This window comes from Hyaena hyaena, unplaced genomic scaffold (genome assembly GCF_003009895.1).
Source record: "Hyaena hyaena isolate Hyena2069 unplaced genomic scaffold, ASM300989v1 scaffold_253, whole genome shotgun sequence".
Taxonomy (NCBI): domain Eukaryota; kingdom Metazoa; phylum Chordata; class Mammalia; order Carnivora; family Hyaenidae; genus Hyaena; species Hyaena hyaena.
This window is the reverse complement of record NW_024080887.1, coordinates 222,159-236,362: the sequence shown is the minus strand read 5'-3', so window position 1 is coordinate 236,362 and position 14,204 is coordinate 222,159. Positions and strand designations below refer to the sequence as shown.

General features: G+C 43.3%; 1 protein-coding gene across 1 annotated transcript in view; it reads left to right on the top strand.

Annotated features, from left to right (window-relative positions):
- Window positions 1–13,808, top strand: part of EBF1 (EBF transcription factor 1) — a 424,741-nt gene extending 410,933 nt beyond the window's left edge. Inside the window, exons 20-21 of the mRNA XM_039245352.1 lie at window positions 2,483–2,677; window positions 11,582–13,808. Of these exons, the coding sequence (XP_039101283.1) occupies window positions 2,483–2,677; window positions 11,582–11,613 (227 nt within the window). The 3' untranslated portion in view covers window positions 11,614–13,808. The remainder of the gene's footprint in view (window positions 1–2,482; window positions 2,678–11,581) is intronic.
- Window positions 13,809–14,204: the final 396 nt, after the last annotated feature.

Below are 14,204 nucleotides of genomic sequence, written 5' to 3'. Positions count from 1 at the left end.
AATCTGCATACATTCTGTCTGCCTACTCAAGAGTCCATGTTTGGGACCAGTTTCACATCGGGTTTTGATTCATCGAAAGATTGTTTCTCATAGATCTATCATTTCAGTGTTCCCCCATCTATTCAATCAGAAAATGTTTCAGTCATGACCTGAAAATTAAAAGGTGGCATTCTTAATTAAATCAATAAACTAATTGCTATATGGTAGCAATTCAATTTAGGGGCTTGGATTGCTGTCCTCCCCGCCGGTGCAGATATCCGGCAACTTCAGCCCGAGATTGCATCTGTCAGACTGTGAAACTTCCAACATTTAATTTCCATTAATTGATTTCCTCAGTGCTCACAAATATAGTATTAAATTCTCAAATAGGCTCTCAGATGGGACGGTTTTATCTGCATAAATGCAAATAAAACAATAAACACAAAGCCCAGCTGATTTGAATTTTTGCCTCCATAATATTTAATTATTCATAAACCACTCATGTTGAAAAATTCCAAACAGAATAAAAAATAAAATAAGACATTCCACTGGTGAACACACTTTCTGGTGTGGTGGCTGATAACTAATAACGTTATAACAAATGGGGCTGCTTGACTATATTTCACCCTTTCCTCTGTTAACCACCCCCCTCAAACTCCCCACCTCTAAATACACATAATGATCGCATTTGCCAAGGAGATTAATTGCCTTCCTCAGTGAACCAGCAGGATTTCAAGTCTACGAATATTTAAAAATCAAACCTCCAGTGCAGGAGTTTTGCAATTTAAATGGGTGTTATTATTGAGCGTATTTTCACATTTACAAATCCTAAGAGATGTATAAAAATGCTGGCCTCATTAAAAGAAAAAGTACAGTTTAGAAAATGTTTGTGAAAACTCTGAGGATGGCAGCTCTGTGTTCTGCTCCGTAAAGCATTCAGCGCGTTTGGATGGTATAGTGCTGAGGGCTGATTACAAGGGGTCATTTCCCCCTGATGGCAATTGCTGCCTATTTCCGATTTGATTCCCGCTTCTCTAACTTTACACAGCCAATAGGCCAAGGGAAGGGCAGCCACCCACACAACATTTTAGACTCTGGGGGGCTAATAGGAAAGGAGCCTTTTCCCCTGGTGATCTGTTTCCTTTGCAGGGTGGTGTAGTAGAAAGGACACTGAATTTGGCTTCACCACATTCTAGCTATGGCCTTTGGGCGTGTCGCTACACTATTTTCTGAGTCTCAGCTTGGTCGGCTTGCTCAGGTATAAAAAGGATGTAAAACACCCCAACTTAAGATTACTTTGAGAGTGACATAAGATGAAAACGACATGAAGATTCTTGTGAATGATAAAGCAATATGTAATGTTGATTACATAACATGAAAAATAATACAGTAGAAGGAAGTACTTAGAATTTCAATGAAATGCCTGAAAATCACTGGGCAGGATTCATACTTTTCCCCAGGAGACGGAGGAAATAGAAGGTGAGTGTATGAAAACACTGGTCTTGAGTGGAGAGAACTCACTCTGTGCCAAATCTGTCTCCCGAAGTAACCATGAGACTATTAGCAGCTAGAGAAATATGGATGGCCAGGCTGAAAGGACGGTGGTTGGTAGAGAATGTGCATCTACCAAACTCATATCTCCAAGCAACTAGGCTTTCTCCCTCTCTGAATTGCCAAAATTCTCCCATCATCGATAATCCACATCCCCACTACTACTAGACTGTGAGTATTTGCATAAAGCTCCTATCCTACTACCTATTTATTCACAAGCATTCATGTACAGCTCCATGGGGGATAGAAAGAATTTGGAACTTCGGCTTATAGTTTTGCATTATCCACAAATGTTGCTTGTGGCAGTCTGTTTATTCCCATTGCCTCCCACCTACCTGTGTCTGTGTTGTGAAGCATTCAGGCATGGTCATTATCCTTAAGGAGCTTGTAACTTCACGGGGAGAACAGGGACACATACACACCACCATCTGCCAGTGCCTTAAGTTAGAATCCTGGCATTGCCTTCTACACACCCTTCTTCCTCACATCTCTCATTTCATCGGTGACCACACTGTCTCAGGCTGGCCTCCTCCTGCCTCTTATATTCCCAGCCACTTTGTTAGAACCTTAGTTTAGGCCCCACCTGGAATGCTTCTTTCGACTCCTCCTCCATGCAGCCTTCTTTGGTTCTCTTCCTTGCCTCTGCAGAGTTGGCAGGCTCACCTCTGTCATTATTGTGTGCTACTCTATCCTTAATAAGAGCACTTTTTTTTTTCCTGGACTGGGGTGCCCCAGTGTGTAGCACACGGCCCAGCACATAGTAGGCCCACAATAGATACCAACAATGAAAGGTAACACGTGCCAAGTACCAAGTGATGAAAACAGACAAGATCCTGAGAGTTCAGAAAGGATCATGCTGGCAGGGTGGCCTGAGCAGGGTGGCTGGAAGAAGGGCCTCATCTCGAGATGCCAGCAGAGGCACTGATTTCTCCTTTCCCATTGCCCCACTCAGTCGTGCCATCCAGTCCCACCATGGCCTCCTCCACAAGCCTCCCCTCCAACTGCAGCAGCTCCTCGGGCATCTTCTCCTTCTCACCAGCCAACATGGTCTCAGCCGTGAAACAGAAGAGTGCTTTTGCGCCAGTCGTCAGACCCCAGACCTCCCCGCCTCCCACCTGCACCAGCACCAATGGGAACAGCCTGCAAGGTAAGCCCCACCCAGGCCAACAGAATGCCCAGACTTCACTCTCCCAGGGCCCAAAGCCTATGCGTCACTGGTGTGAGGGGATCAGCCTTGGGCCAGCCTACTTCTCTCTGCCCTCCTTTCTTTTGTTCTTTTGTGTTCACTGTCCTTGGCCCTGGGCCCTGGCCCCCTAGCCCCATGTATCTCTCCTCTACTGGAGTTGCCTGAGCAGTTCTCTTTCAACTCCAGCAATTCTGCTCAGGCCCGGGATTTGCTTGAGAATACTGTTTCCACTTACTAATGTCATCATTTCTCTTTTCTCCTCTTTCATTCCCTGTGGTCGCCATAATCAGACCAGTCTTTTGTGGACTCTAGCAAGTTCTCCACTGCAGGGTCTCTCCCGGGACTGGCATTCTCCTGAAGTAGGTCACTCAACCTTCCCTTCCTGTTGCCTGTGTCAGAGTGAACGTGTGTGGGGTTGATCATGGGGAGTGGGTGAGCCATGGCCTGACCAGAGCCCTGAGGTTAGAGCATTATAGACCAGAGGCCCAATACTGAATACTGAGAACCAGATCCCCCAAAATGTGACTGGAGTATTCTGGGTCATATTAAAATTGTTCAGTTTTGGTCCCCATCATGGAATATGGGAAATAAGAGTCACCAAGAATTGAGATGATCTCTCTATTCATTGAGGGGGGGGGAAAACCCACCTTTTAAAAAAGGATCCACTGTGTCTTACATTTTTGTTGTGTTCTGGTACCGTTGAGCTGCACAAGTTCATTCATCCCTCATAGCAGGCACATGTGTTGGGCATTCAAAGCCCCTACTTAATAGATCAGAAAACTCAAGGTTAGGGAAATTATGAAATTGCTTGATTTCTGGCAGTATTGTGTGGCCGAAGGTGGCTTCAAACTCAGGCTCCAAAATTCATCTCCTCTTTCAATCTCCCAAGCACTTTATTACTCAGAGGGGGTAAAAAGGATGCATCCGGGATTCCTAAGGCATCTGGCAGGGAAATAAGATCAATAAAATAATCAGCTGCCATTTATTTAGCACTGAACTTTGTGTCAGGCGCTGTGCTAAGCACTGAGCATGCTTTATCTTACTTAATCCTAACAACTTCCTGGTGAAATATGAGGATATTATGATCTCCATTGTGCAGATGATAAAACTGAAACTTAAGGAGAGTAAACACCTGCCTGAAGGCACAGCCCATAAATGGTGGAGATGAATATAAACCCCAGCTGAGTCTTCACCCCTAACCCCTAGCCTACACAGCTCCCCACAGTGCTTTCCTTCATTGGTTGTCATGCCTTCTTCACTGATGGAGGTCAGCCATGGGAGTCGAGAGGGGTCAGGAGGGTGGCACACCCATCTGGGATTTCTCAGCCTTGTTTCTTACCTATATGTATATTATGTATATGTATGTTATGTGTATATGTATTATTTATGTTATTTATACAGAGTATCCACGTACTGGGTACTGAAGTCTTTATATTGATATAATCTTATATTGATTTTTCCAAAGACACTATGAAGTCAGTACTTTTCCCTTTATATAAGTGGGTAAATCCAGGCCCAGTTTGCTCAAGGTCACATAGTTATAACTAACATAGCCAAAATTGAGCCCAAACTGTGTGACTCCAGAGCTTCTAATCACTCTGCCTTTCTGACTCCATACAGGCTCTGCTAAACATTCTTCAGAAACCTGCTGGCAAATCTGCCCAGCACAGCCAAAGTCATGCCCAGTAAAACATGCTGATGTCCCTCCCTTGAACATGCATTGGCAAAGCCATCTTGGAGGGCAGAGGAAAAGAATCTGACTGTGGAACGACATTTCAGACAGCATTATTCACAGTGGGTCATGGCCACCCCTACAAAGGGGAGCTACCCATTCATACAAACCTGACTCTTTTTCAGCTAAAAATAATGCTCTGTCACCCTCAGTACACCTCTCCTGGAAAACTAAGGATATAATCCTTAAGTATAACTTCTAGTTTAAATAAGGATAAAACATATGAAAGCAGAAATCAGCCATTCTTGAATTGCTTATCACAACCCTCATTAAACATAGATTTGATATCAAAATAAGGTATAATGGGATTTGTAATCAGCAGCTGACAGGTGGTGGTTGAGAGGAAAAGGCCCATAGTTCTTGGAGGGTCAGGATCTTTTATCACTGGCCAGCAGTGACCTAAGCAGGTAGCCCTTATGCGAGACCAGGTCTCTTCCTGCCTTGTGGACCAAGCAGAGAGCAGGGAAGGACTGAAAACAGGGACTCAGTCCAGACTGCAGAATGTCCTGGACTTGGGGGACATCTTTCTGGTAGTGTCTGTATGGCGGGAGGTGTACGCGTGTGCGCACACACATGCACACACGCACACATGCATCACAGGTGCTCTTAAGTAACAATGAAATGGCATCAAGACAGGGTCCCATACAGAGTTTGTTCATTTGGTATCTAGGGCATTCCTAATCCAAGTCTGCACAGGTTCCCAAAGTACAGAGACTGTTTCCCTTGTTCTGACAAGCAGCCGAATCGCCATTTCTCTGTCCCATTTCTCACTCAAGGCTGCACAGTGGCGAGGGTTTGAGGTGAAATTCAGGGCCATACTTTGTGCTGGATTTGCTGTTGTGAATGACATTGCCCTTTCGTTCTAATTGAGCATGTGTCCAGCAGATTCTTTCTGCTGCTTTTTTCTCCCAATACAGTCACGTACCAAACATCCCTACCTTTGAGGAGTGGCAGGGGAGGAAGTATTAGTAGATAGATTAAAGTCAAATTAACTGACACCATTTTCTTCTCAGCTGTCGTGTCCTTCCTCCTGCCCACTCCACTCCCAACCACCCCGCTTCCCAGGGCCCGCGTGCCTGGAATTGCTCCTTGACCCTCTGTCCACAGTGCCTGTGGCCTGACGGGCGCCGCACCACCAAGAAACTCCCGCCTGAGGTCTCCAAATCTCCTCTGACAAAAGGGACACTGGGGTGTGTGCTCCTAGACCTGTAACTGGAGAATGACCTCATGGTTAGCTTTCTAAACTCTGCTCCTCTGTGGAGAAAGGGCATAGACGGGTTACAAAACGTAAAGGAGCCATCCTCCTCCTCCTTTTCATTGTTATAGCAATTTCATTTGGACCCACCTAGTTCGGAACTGTGATCATTAAGCCAGGGCAAGTGACGAAAAGAGTTGGTTAAGCAACTGGACCAAAATAAACAAGATCGGAGGTGACATGTTTAGGCTCTTGAGGGTTTTATTTATTTATTTTTTAATGTTTATTTTTGAGAGAGAGAGAGACCAACAGAGTGTGAGCCAGGCAGGGGCAGAGAGAGAGAGAGGGAGACACAGAATACAAAGCAGGCTCCAGGCTCCAAGCTGTCAGCACAGAATCCGATGTGGGGTTCAAACTCACGAACTGTAAGATCATGACCTGAGCTGAAGTCAGGACCCTTAACCATCTGAGCCACCCAGGTGCCCCTGTTGAGGGTTTTAAAGACCTGTGTTCTTCCAACTACCATGCTACTAATTGTACTGTGTGTGTGTGTGTGTGTGTGTGTGTGTGTCTGTGTGTGTGTGTTTTCTTTTTGCCAATTCCTTAAAGGCCTTTTCCCAGCAGCCCTGTCAGGGCCTCCTCTAGTGACTGTGTGTATGTTTATTCCCCAACGAACATGCATTGCAGTCTTCCATGATGGTGATGACAATGGTCACAGTTACTGACGTGGGTGGGGGGAGGCTTGTTCGCAGCCCGACTTCTGCATTAATATCAGGTATTCTTCCCAGCCACCCTTGGTGTAGGCTGCTCCTTGTCCTCATTCTACAGACGCAGAAACCAAGCCTTAGAGCCAACATGGCTCATCCAGAGTTACACAGCTAGCAGACTGGAAGAGCCTGGGGTTAACACCCGGCAGACCGATTTGCTGTGTAAGCCCCTATGCTATGTGGCCATACTATAGTGAAGCCACTGGGTGAGGACCGTGTGGACTACAGAATCCTGACCTTAAAATCTTTCCCTGGGTAAAGGAAACAACACCACAGTAAAGCAGGCAGATCTGTCCGGGAGAGGCAGGGCACCCACCTGTGGAAGTTCAGAGGAAGGAAATATCAGGGAGAATTCAGAACAGCCTCATGGAGAAGGGTGCCATTGAGCTGGACTTTTGAGAAAGGGCAAGGGGGACTCAGGCAGAGGGAGATGGGGAGGGGACATCATGTTAGGCAGAGGATTAAAGATAATTGGAGCCAAAGAGTAATGTGCAGTAACCAGCAAGCCACCCAGCATCCTGGGCCCGGGGACCCAGAAGTAAGGATGAGGTTGAGCAGGGAAGTTATAAACTCCATTCTTTACAAAGATTTTATAATTCACAGTTCCTACTGCAATTCCAACTGGCTTTCTTTACCAGGTAGATAAAACCTTGGACACCTTGCCATAAGCCTGAGAAATATTTTTTAGGATACAGCAAATCTTATCTCAGCACTTCTGGGGTCTCAGAAGATTTACTGTTAAAAAAGTTTAAACGCTGTGGTCAAGCAAACCTAGAAAGTGGTGCTTCCTGAATCCCTGTTTTGGAAAGCCACAATGTACCTAAGTTTATTAAAAGCTCTGAGACATCCTGCAGTTAAACAACAACAAAAAATAGTATTCTATTTAGTGCTTTAAACTTATTTGCAGGGCACCTGGGTGGCTCAGTTGGTTGAGCGTCCGACTTCAGCTCAGGTCATGATCTCATTCATGGTTTCGAGGCCCACATTGGGCTCTGTGCTGGCAGCTCAGAGCCTGGAGTCTGCTTCAGATTCTGTGTCTTCCCTTCTCTCTACCTCTCCCTGCTCAAGCTCTGTCTCTCTCTCTCTCTCAAAACAAATAAATGTTAAAAATTTTTTAAAAAACTTATTTGCCCAGAGAACCCTTTTCCAAATGTTAAGACCAATTAATATCCCATGAAAAACTTTGGAAAAACGTGGTTATATTTTGGATTTAAAGAGAAAATGCAGAGACATCTTCTTCCCTTCCTATCTGGGTTAAGTCATTGATGAATACTGATCCTGACTCCCCAGGTGTGTCTGTTTTCATAGGTCAAAGGTTTGAGTGACCCACTCTGCCCAGCCATTGTCCTGGAGAGGTCCTCTCCCTTCTCCTAAAGCTTATGCTCCCTAGAGCATGGCTTCTGTGCAATTTCAGGCCTCAGAGGACTTCATTAATCAAGAGAGAGGCAGCCCCAAGGAGGCTGTCAACATGCGATTGGACCTCCCCTCAGTGTAGTTATTTTAAACCCTAACCATGTCCTGGACAGCTCTGCAGTGAAAAATTAAAAACAAAAAACCAGAGTGATTTCACAAAAATTATACCCACGCACTGAATTTTTCTTTCCACATCTTATTGTAGCTCAGGCTGGGCAGCCCTACCTGACTCTAGATATCTTGCAGTCCCACAGTGATCTCGTGGAATTGTCATTTGCTCCGTGTACATGCTCAATTTGTGCAAGATATTCCCCCTATTCTGTTCTTGATTAGCTCATGATTCCTACACATGTGGTGGTTCAAGGAAGATCACATTCCACTCTCACTCCAAACTCTCCCAGTTCTGCAAAACTTTGCATTTTGTCTTCATTCTTATCAAAATGTGAAAGCCATAATGAAAAATGTGTGGGCTTGCAAACCAATAGTTTTCGGAGCTTCTGTCAGAGAACATGGTCACCCTGCTGCTGGGGAAAATGGCGGGCCTGATGATGTCGGTCTGATGATGTCGTGTGTTGTGTGGCATGTGTTACTCCCTGACACTGTTGTGTCCTCATGGAAATCTTCATGGGCCCCACTTGGGCGAGTCGGTGTGCCAACGGCTTTTCTGGAACATTTCAAACACCCCATCCCTCTCACCCACATAAGTAATCTTGACGATTGCATCACGGACACAGGACAAAGAGCCTCTGTAAGCCCAGGAGCTTCCCTGCAGTCATGCAGTGGGATTACTTTACGAAAAGGTCTCTTCAGAGGTAGAGCAGCTCATAGACTACAAACGGTGGTCCTTTCCTAAAACTTATTTATCAAGAGGTGTTCTGCATCTGGAGTTTAGGAAGTCACAGATGAGCCTGGGGTGCCATGAACCCAGTGTCACGTGCAGAGTGCTGGGTGCAGGTATCTCTTCTTCTGGAGAGAGACTCCGTGGCGTCCACCAGACTCTAAGAGAAATCTGAGGTCCAGCACAGGCGAGGTAGGGAAGCAAGGACAGACCAGGTCTCCCCTTAGATGCTCTCCAATATGCCTGTTTGTTTTTAATTTTAATTATTTGCTAACATATATAAACTGGACTGTTTTGTGTTTTAAAACATTCAGATCTCCATCTCCTCTTGAAAGAATCTAGAAGAGCTGGTGGCTGTGAGCAGGCATTTCTGCACAGCAGCTTTGGGGAAGCCCACTCTAAAAAAGGCGTGCCCTTGCCAGTCACCTCGGTCCCTACCAGGGCACATGGCTCACTTAGTTCCCAATCGGGGCCCCCAGGGCGCTGGAGTCTGCATCCCCTGTCATCTAGATTAAGAAGCACTGTTAGCTGTGGACTAGCACATCAGTTAGCTTTGCTTTATAACTTTTAATGGGGCCCTAGTGGGGTTTTAATCTAATTAATCTAGCACACTATTCAGGTACAAACACTGCTAGATCTTTATTTTCTTTTTCTTCTGGCCATCCAGAATTTGATTTTAAAAAAAAACAAAACTGATGTTTTCAGGGCCCAATTAATAAACGTTGGCCAAGCCCCACCGACCAAATCAGTAGGCAGTTTGTCAGTTCTCTGCTTTGCTTTACATCATATTGACGCTGCCCGAGCTACCTGGCTGTGTCATAGGGGACCACCCTTTAATGCCAGGCACACAGAGTAGATTTTGGTGGAAGGTGAAAGTAAGATTTGCTTCTCTTGCCAGAGGCTTGGAACTCCCACAGAAAGACCTGTCTTTAATAAGGGTGCTGGGACCCACCTCCAGCCTGGATGAAAGACCCTTAGGGAGGCCGAGCCACACTGAGCTGTCACCTCGCACAGACCCTCCGCCCCCTTTCCTTTGGAGCTACAGCATCTTGAAGTTTCAAGTTAAGGCTTGGGTTGAAAATCTGATCTCCCTGTTCCAGTCAGATCTAGGGCTCACTTGAATCTTAGGGGGACTACTTTTGCAACTGATCTCGAATCTTTGGGGGTTTAAGTTGGTCTGCATTTGGCAAGAGACGCTTCCTGTTTCTAAGAAAAATGGCTTAGGAGGGCTTACGAAAAAGACTCCGGGAGCTTTTGGACTGCAGAACAGCTCTTGCAAAACAACATTTGGATGATTTACGTGTATATGAATCAGAAACATGTGGATTAAATTTCCCTGTGAATACAGATGGGTTTAAAAATTAACGGAAAAAGTGTTTGGCAAAAAATACATTTTTTAATTGAATTTACCATGTTGGGTGGGGGAGGGGAAGCCGGAGGGGTGTGGTGTGGGGGCTGCAGGGCTCAGAGCCTCACCTAGCCTCCTCCCTGTGTCTGCGCCAGGACTTGTGGTCGTTGGGGTTTGCTTTAAAAAAGGCATATTCTTCTGGACATGAGAGTTGGGACACGAAGAGAACCACTTCCTAGGCTCGGTCATCACTGAGAAGGACATCAAATTAAATTTAGAATTGCCAATCAAAAGAAAGCAAAGACTTTCTCTCTCATCTTTGGAAGCAAAAGATGGCTGCCCCTCGCTTCTAATACACCCATCTCTCTTACCCCAACATATTTCAAAGTTGCCATACTGTTTTAACTTTCTTATAGACATCCCTTTATTCCTCATGCTCATCATATGAGGTATGCTGTATGGGGCGGTGTCTATTTGACGTAAGAGGAAACACAGCCCAGAGATGTTAAACCAGTAGCATGAGGTCACAGAGCTAGTTTGGCGCCAGAAAGGATGGGTTAAAAGTAATAGCAGCTAACCTATATGAGGTCTGCAGTAGGGGCTGATGCTGGGCCAACCACCTCACATATGTTATTTTATTTAAATCTCCAACAACCCTAAAAATATCACTGCCCTTACAAATACCATTAACTACATTTTCTAGCTGAGGAAGCAGAGGTTCAAGGGAACAAGTAACTGCCTCTGAGAGATGTACTCAGAAAGCAGGAAAGCCAGAGGGAGAACACTGGCCTATCGGATTCCATGCTTTTCTAAATACCACTGTGTGCGGGCTTCTAACTCGGAACACTTCGAAAGATTTTTTGATTACCCCAAACTGATTTCATTTCCCCCAGGATCTCGCTCCAGCTTTCCTAGGCTATAATTTTCTAGGAACGTGGTCAGACCATTCCAGAACCTTGAGTGAAGCAGCAGTATAGGAGACATGCTGCAGGTTCATGCAAACCCGTCTTCCCTCCTCCCGCACACTTTCTCCCAGCTTCCTACTCCCTGCAGAACAAGGCCTGGGGTGGCTGGCTCTTCCTTCTCCCGGGTACGAGGGCTGAAATGTAGGCATTCAGATTGCTGTTCTAGGATTCAGTCTTTGCCAATACAGAGCACAGAGCCGTGGGATGAACTGACTTTTTATTTTATATTATAGAACTCATGGGGAGGGGCAAGAAGAGTGACAAATTGAAAATTCTCACTAGTTTGCAAAGTTTGGGGCTGCAACTTGCCCAGCGGTATTTAAACTCTGCAACTTTCCAGTTACATTTTAACATTGAAATCAGATTTGGATGGATGTTTAGCATCTTCTGTTCTGTTAAAGACACACTCACAGGCTGACATATTATCATTTTTAATAAAGTACATGTATATTTTATAACAAAAACTCATTCCAGGGAAGATGAGAGCACATTTGTGACTAATATTCAACCAACATAGTGGTGTGTGGGTGTTTTTTCCCATCACTTTTTTTTTCTCAGTGAAAATTTTGGATGCAAAACCATTGACTTTTGTCTTCTTTTTCCACAGCGATATCTGGCATGATCGTTCCTCCCATGTGAAAGAATTGCCTTGAAGAATTTTATTAATGAAGAGGTTGGATTCTGCTACAGAGAGTAATCTGATACAAGTCCCCAAGTGGAACTTTTAACTCAGGCCTTTTTAAGAGGAATCACAATAACTGCAGATTTTTAAACAAACAATATCACCGACCTTGCAAATACTGAAATTGGAAGGGATCTGCAAGTGCAGAGTGTTGGTTAAAAGTTGTACCTCCCAAGTATTTGGGGGATATATTTATTCTGTGTTGATAAAAGCAAATCCACTTTTCTTTTTCTTTCTTTTTTTTTTAAGCTTAACTCTGCAATCATTTGTCTTTTATAAACCATAAAGCTGTATACAAGGGACACTATAAATAAGACTCCATGTTTTAATTTATGATGTTTTTAAAGCTGTGTAAAGGGAGAATGAAGTGGTGATATTTACAAAAAAAGTTAAAAAAAAAAAAGAAAAAAAGAAAAAAGAAAAAAAAAAGCTTGTATGGGACAGAATAGGAATGCCAGTTAGATTTTTTAGAAAACTAAGGGTCGGCTTTTGCGCCTTAAAGCATATCAATGGTAGTTAGCTCAGACAGTGCATTTTCAATATCTAACTTAACATGCCATCCCTTAGCAGTGCAAGCTTATTTATCTCTTTTGTATTGTTGTCTTAAGTAACTGTGTAAATAAATGCAGCCTGGAAAGTTAAAAAGTGATGTAAGTGATCACATTTTTCCCTTCTACTCAAAAATCCAGTGCCTCTAGACAGATTGTTAAAACTGCATATTTAAACCTGATATAATTCTCTCTTTTACTTGTGTCAACTTCTTCCGAAGCCAATGGCCTCTGGAGAGCTTGATGGCACACAGACTGTGTGAGAATCCCCTACGAGACTGCACGGAACAGGGTCCAGGCACAGAATTAGAATTCCATATTATGCCCTCCAGTCATCAAGCCAAATCCCACTCACATGCCGCCATTTGCAAGTTTAGAGTTTACTCCTCTTACATGCTGACTTCATACCAACCCTCCAAAAGCTGACAAAAGCAACATGGCAGGTATTTCGGATTTCCCATTTGAGATGACACCTCTATGGGTGACCCTCACCATTTGTAACATAATAGATTCGAGGGACAGGTTAAGTGCTTTGGAATTCAGAGTAAAAGGAAACTGGGAGAAAGGAGAAGGTTGAGAGCTCCAGAACATAGTTCTCTGTTCTGTGGAATTTTTGCTCTCATCATCTGGGAAGTGTTCTTAAAAGTAAGAATAAATAGCAAAGACGCAGCAAAGCTCTGAGGATGCGTTTGCCTGATATTTTTTTCTTTGCTGTTGTGTTTTGTATGTAGTTATAAATACTGTAGATTTTTTGTGATTTTTGCCAAAGTCGTCGTTCTATTTATACATTTTAATGTCTTAAGACAGTTTTTCAATATCACAAAAAGATTTTACTGCATATTTTGCAAAGAAAAAAAAAGCTCACTACCTTTAGCTTGCACATACTTGCAAAGTTAATTAAAAGGCTTTTTGTTTTAAAGGGGATTTTGTAAAATATCCATATAAATAATGTATTTATCTTTGGAATTTGTACATTGCTTTCCCCTTCTTCCTTTTCCTCCCACTCCCAGTTTATTTTATTGTGTACGTTTGCTATGTGAAAAGTGCGTATTTGTTTGGTCACCTACAGTTGTATTAGCTGTTTCAATGTGATTTTTAAACATTTCATTTATAGTTATTTTTAGTTTTGTTTTAAACCATGCTTCAATTTTTTTTAATTTCCACCCAAAAGCCATTGTCTATTTTTGTATTATTTGTAAGTTAAGAAGTTTTTTCCAATATATGGCAAAAAAAAAAAAATAGTAGCATATTATTCTTGTAGCGTTTAGTTCTGTAGATTAAAAAATGTATCCTTTGCTTTGGAAGCTTACAAAAAAAACCACAAAAACAAAAACCCTGATGCTGTTTTACTCTATTAATATGCATGGAATCTCTCCCTTTGGAGTGACGCATTTTGTGCATTGAATTTCGGGGAGAAACTTCATAGAAATCAATGAACATACTTTCTTTCTTAAGTCTGCTTGTATATTTCCTCTGTCTTTCACATAAATATAAACCAGCAGATTGGATGCCTTAACAATGCAAATCATATTCATTTCACTTGTACATTGTAACTGTGCACCAGAACTGTCAGTCATCACTAACATTCTAAGAAAAAAGAAAAAGAAAAAAGAAAAAAAAAAAAACAAAGAAATGGAAAAGCACAAAAGAACTGTTTTGTTACCTTAAGACAATGTAACTTTTTCTAGTAGAGCAAGAAATTTACAACAATGCTGCAACTGTGCATGCCCCCATATGGATTTTGCAATGGTTTTCACTAGACTGTCAGAGTGCGATTTTTATGGGTTAGGGCGGGTGGGGGAGGGGAGTTGCGGGAGGGTAGGGAGGGGGAGGAAAGCTGATTTTTCAAGGTGAGAAATAATAATAATGATGATTAATAATAATAAAAAAACTGGAAAATGTAAGCAAGGTGGACGCATTGCTTCTCGGTACTCAGAAAGGTTGTCTGAATTCGTGTGGTAAGCGCTGGCCTGAAGATGTATACAATTTAAAGCCATATT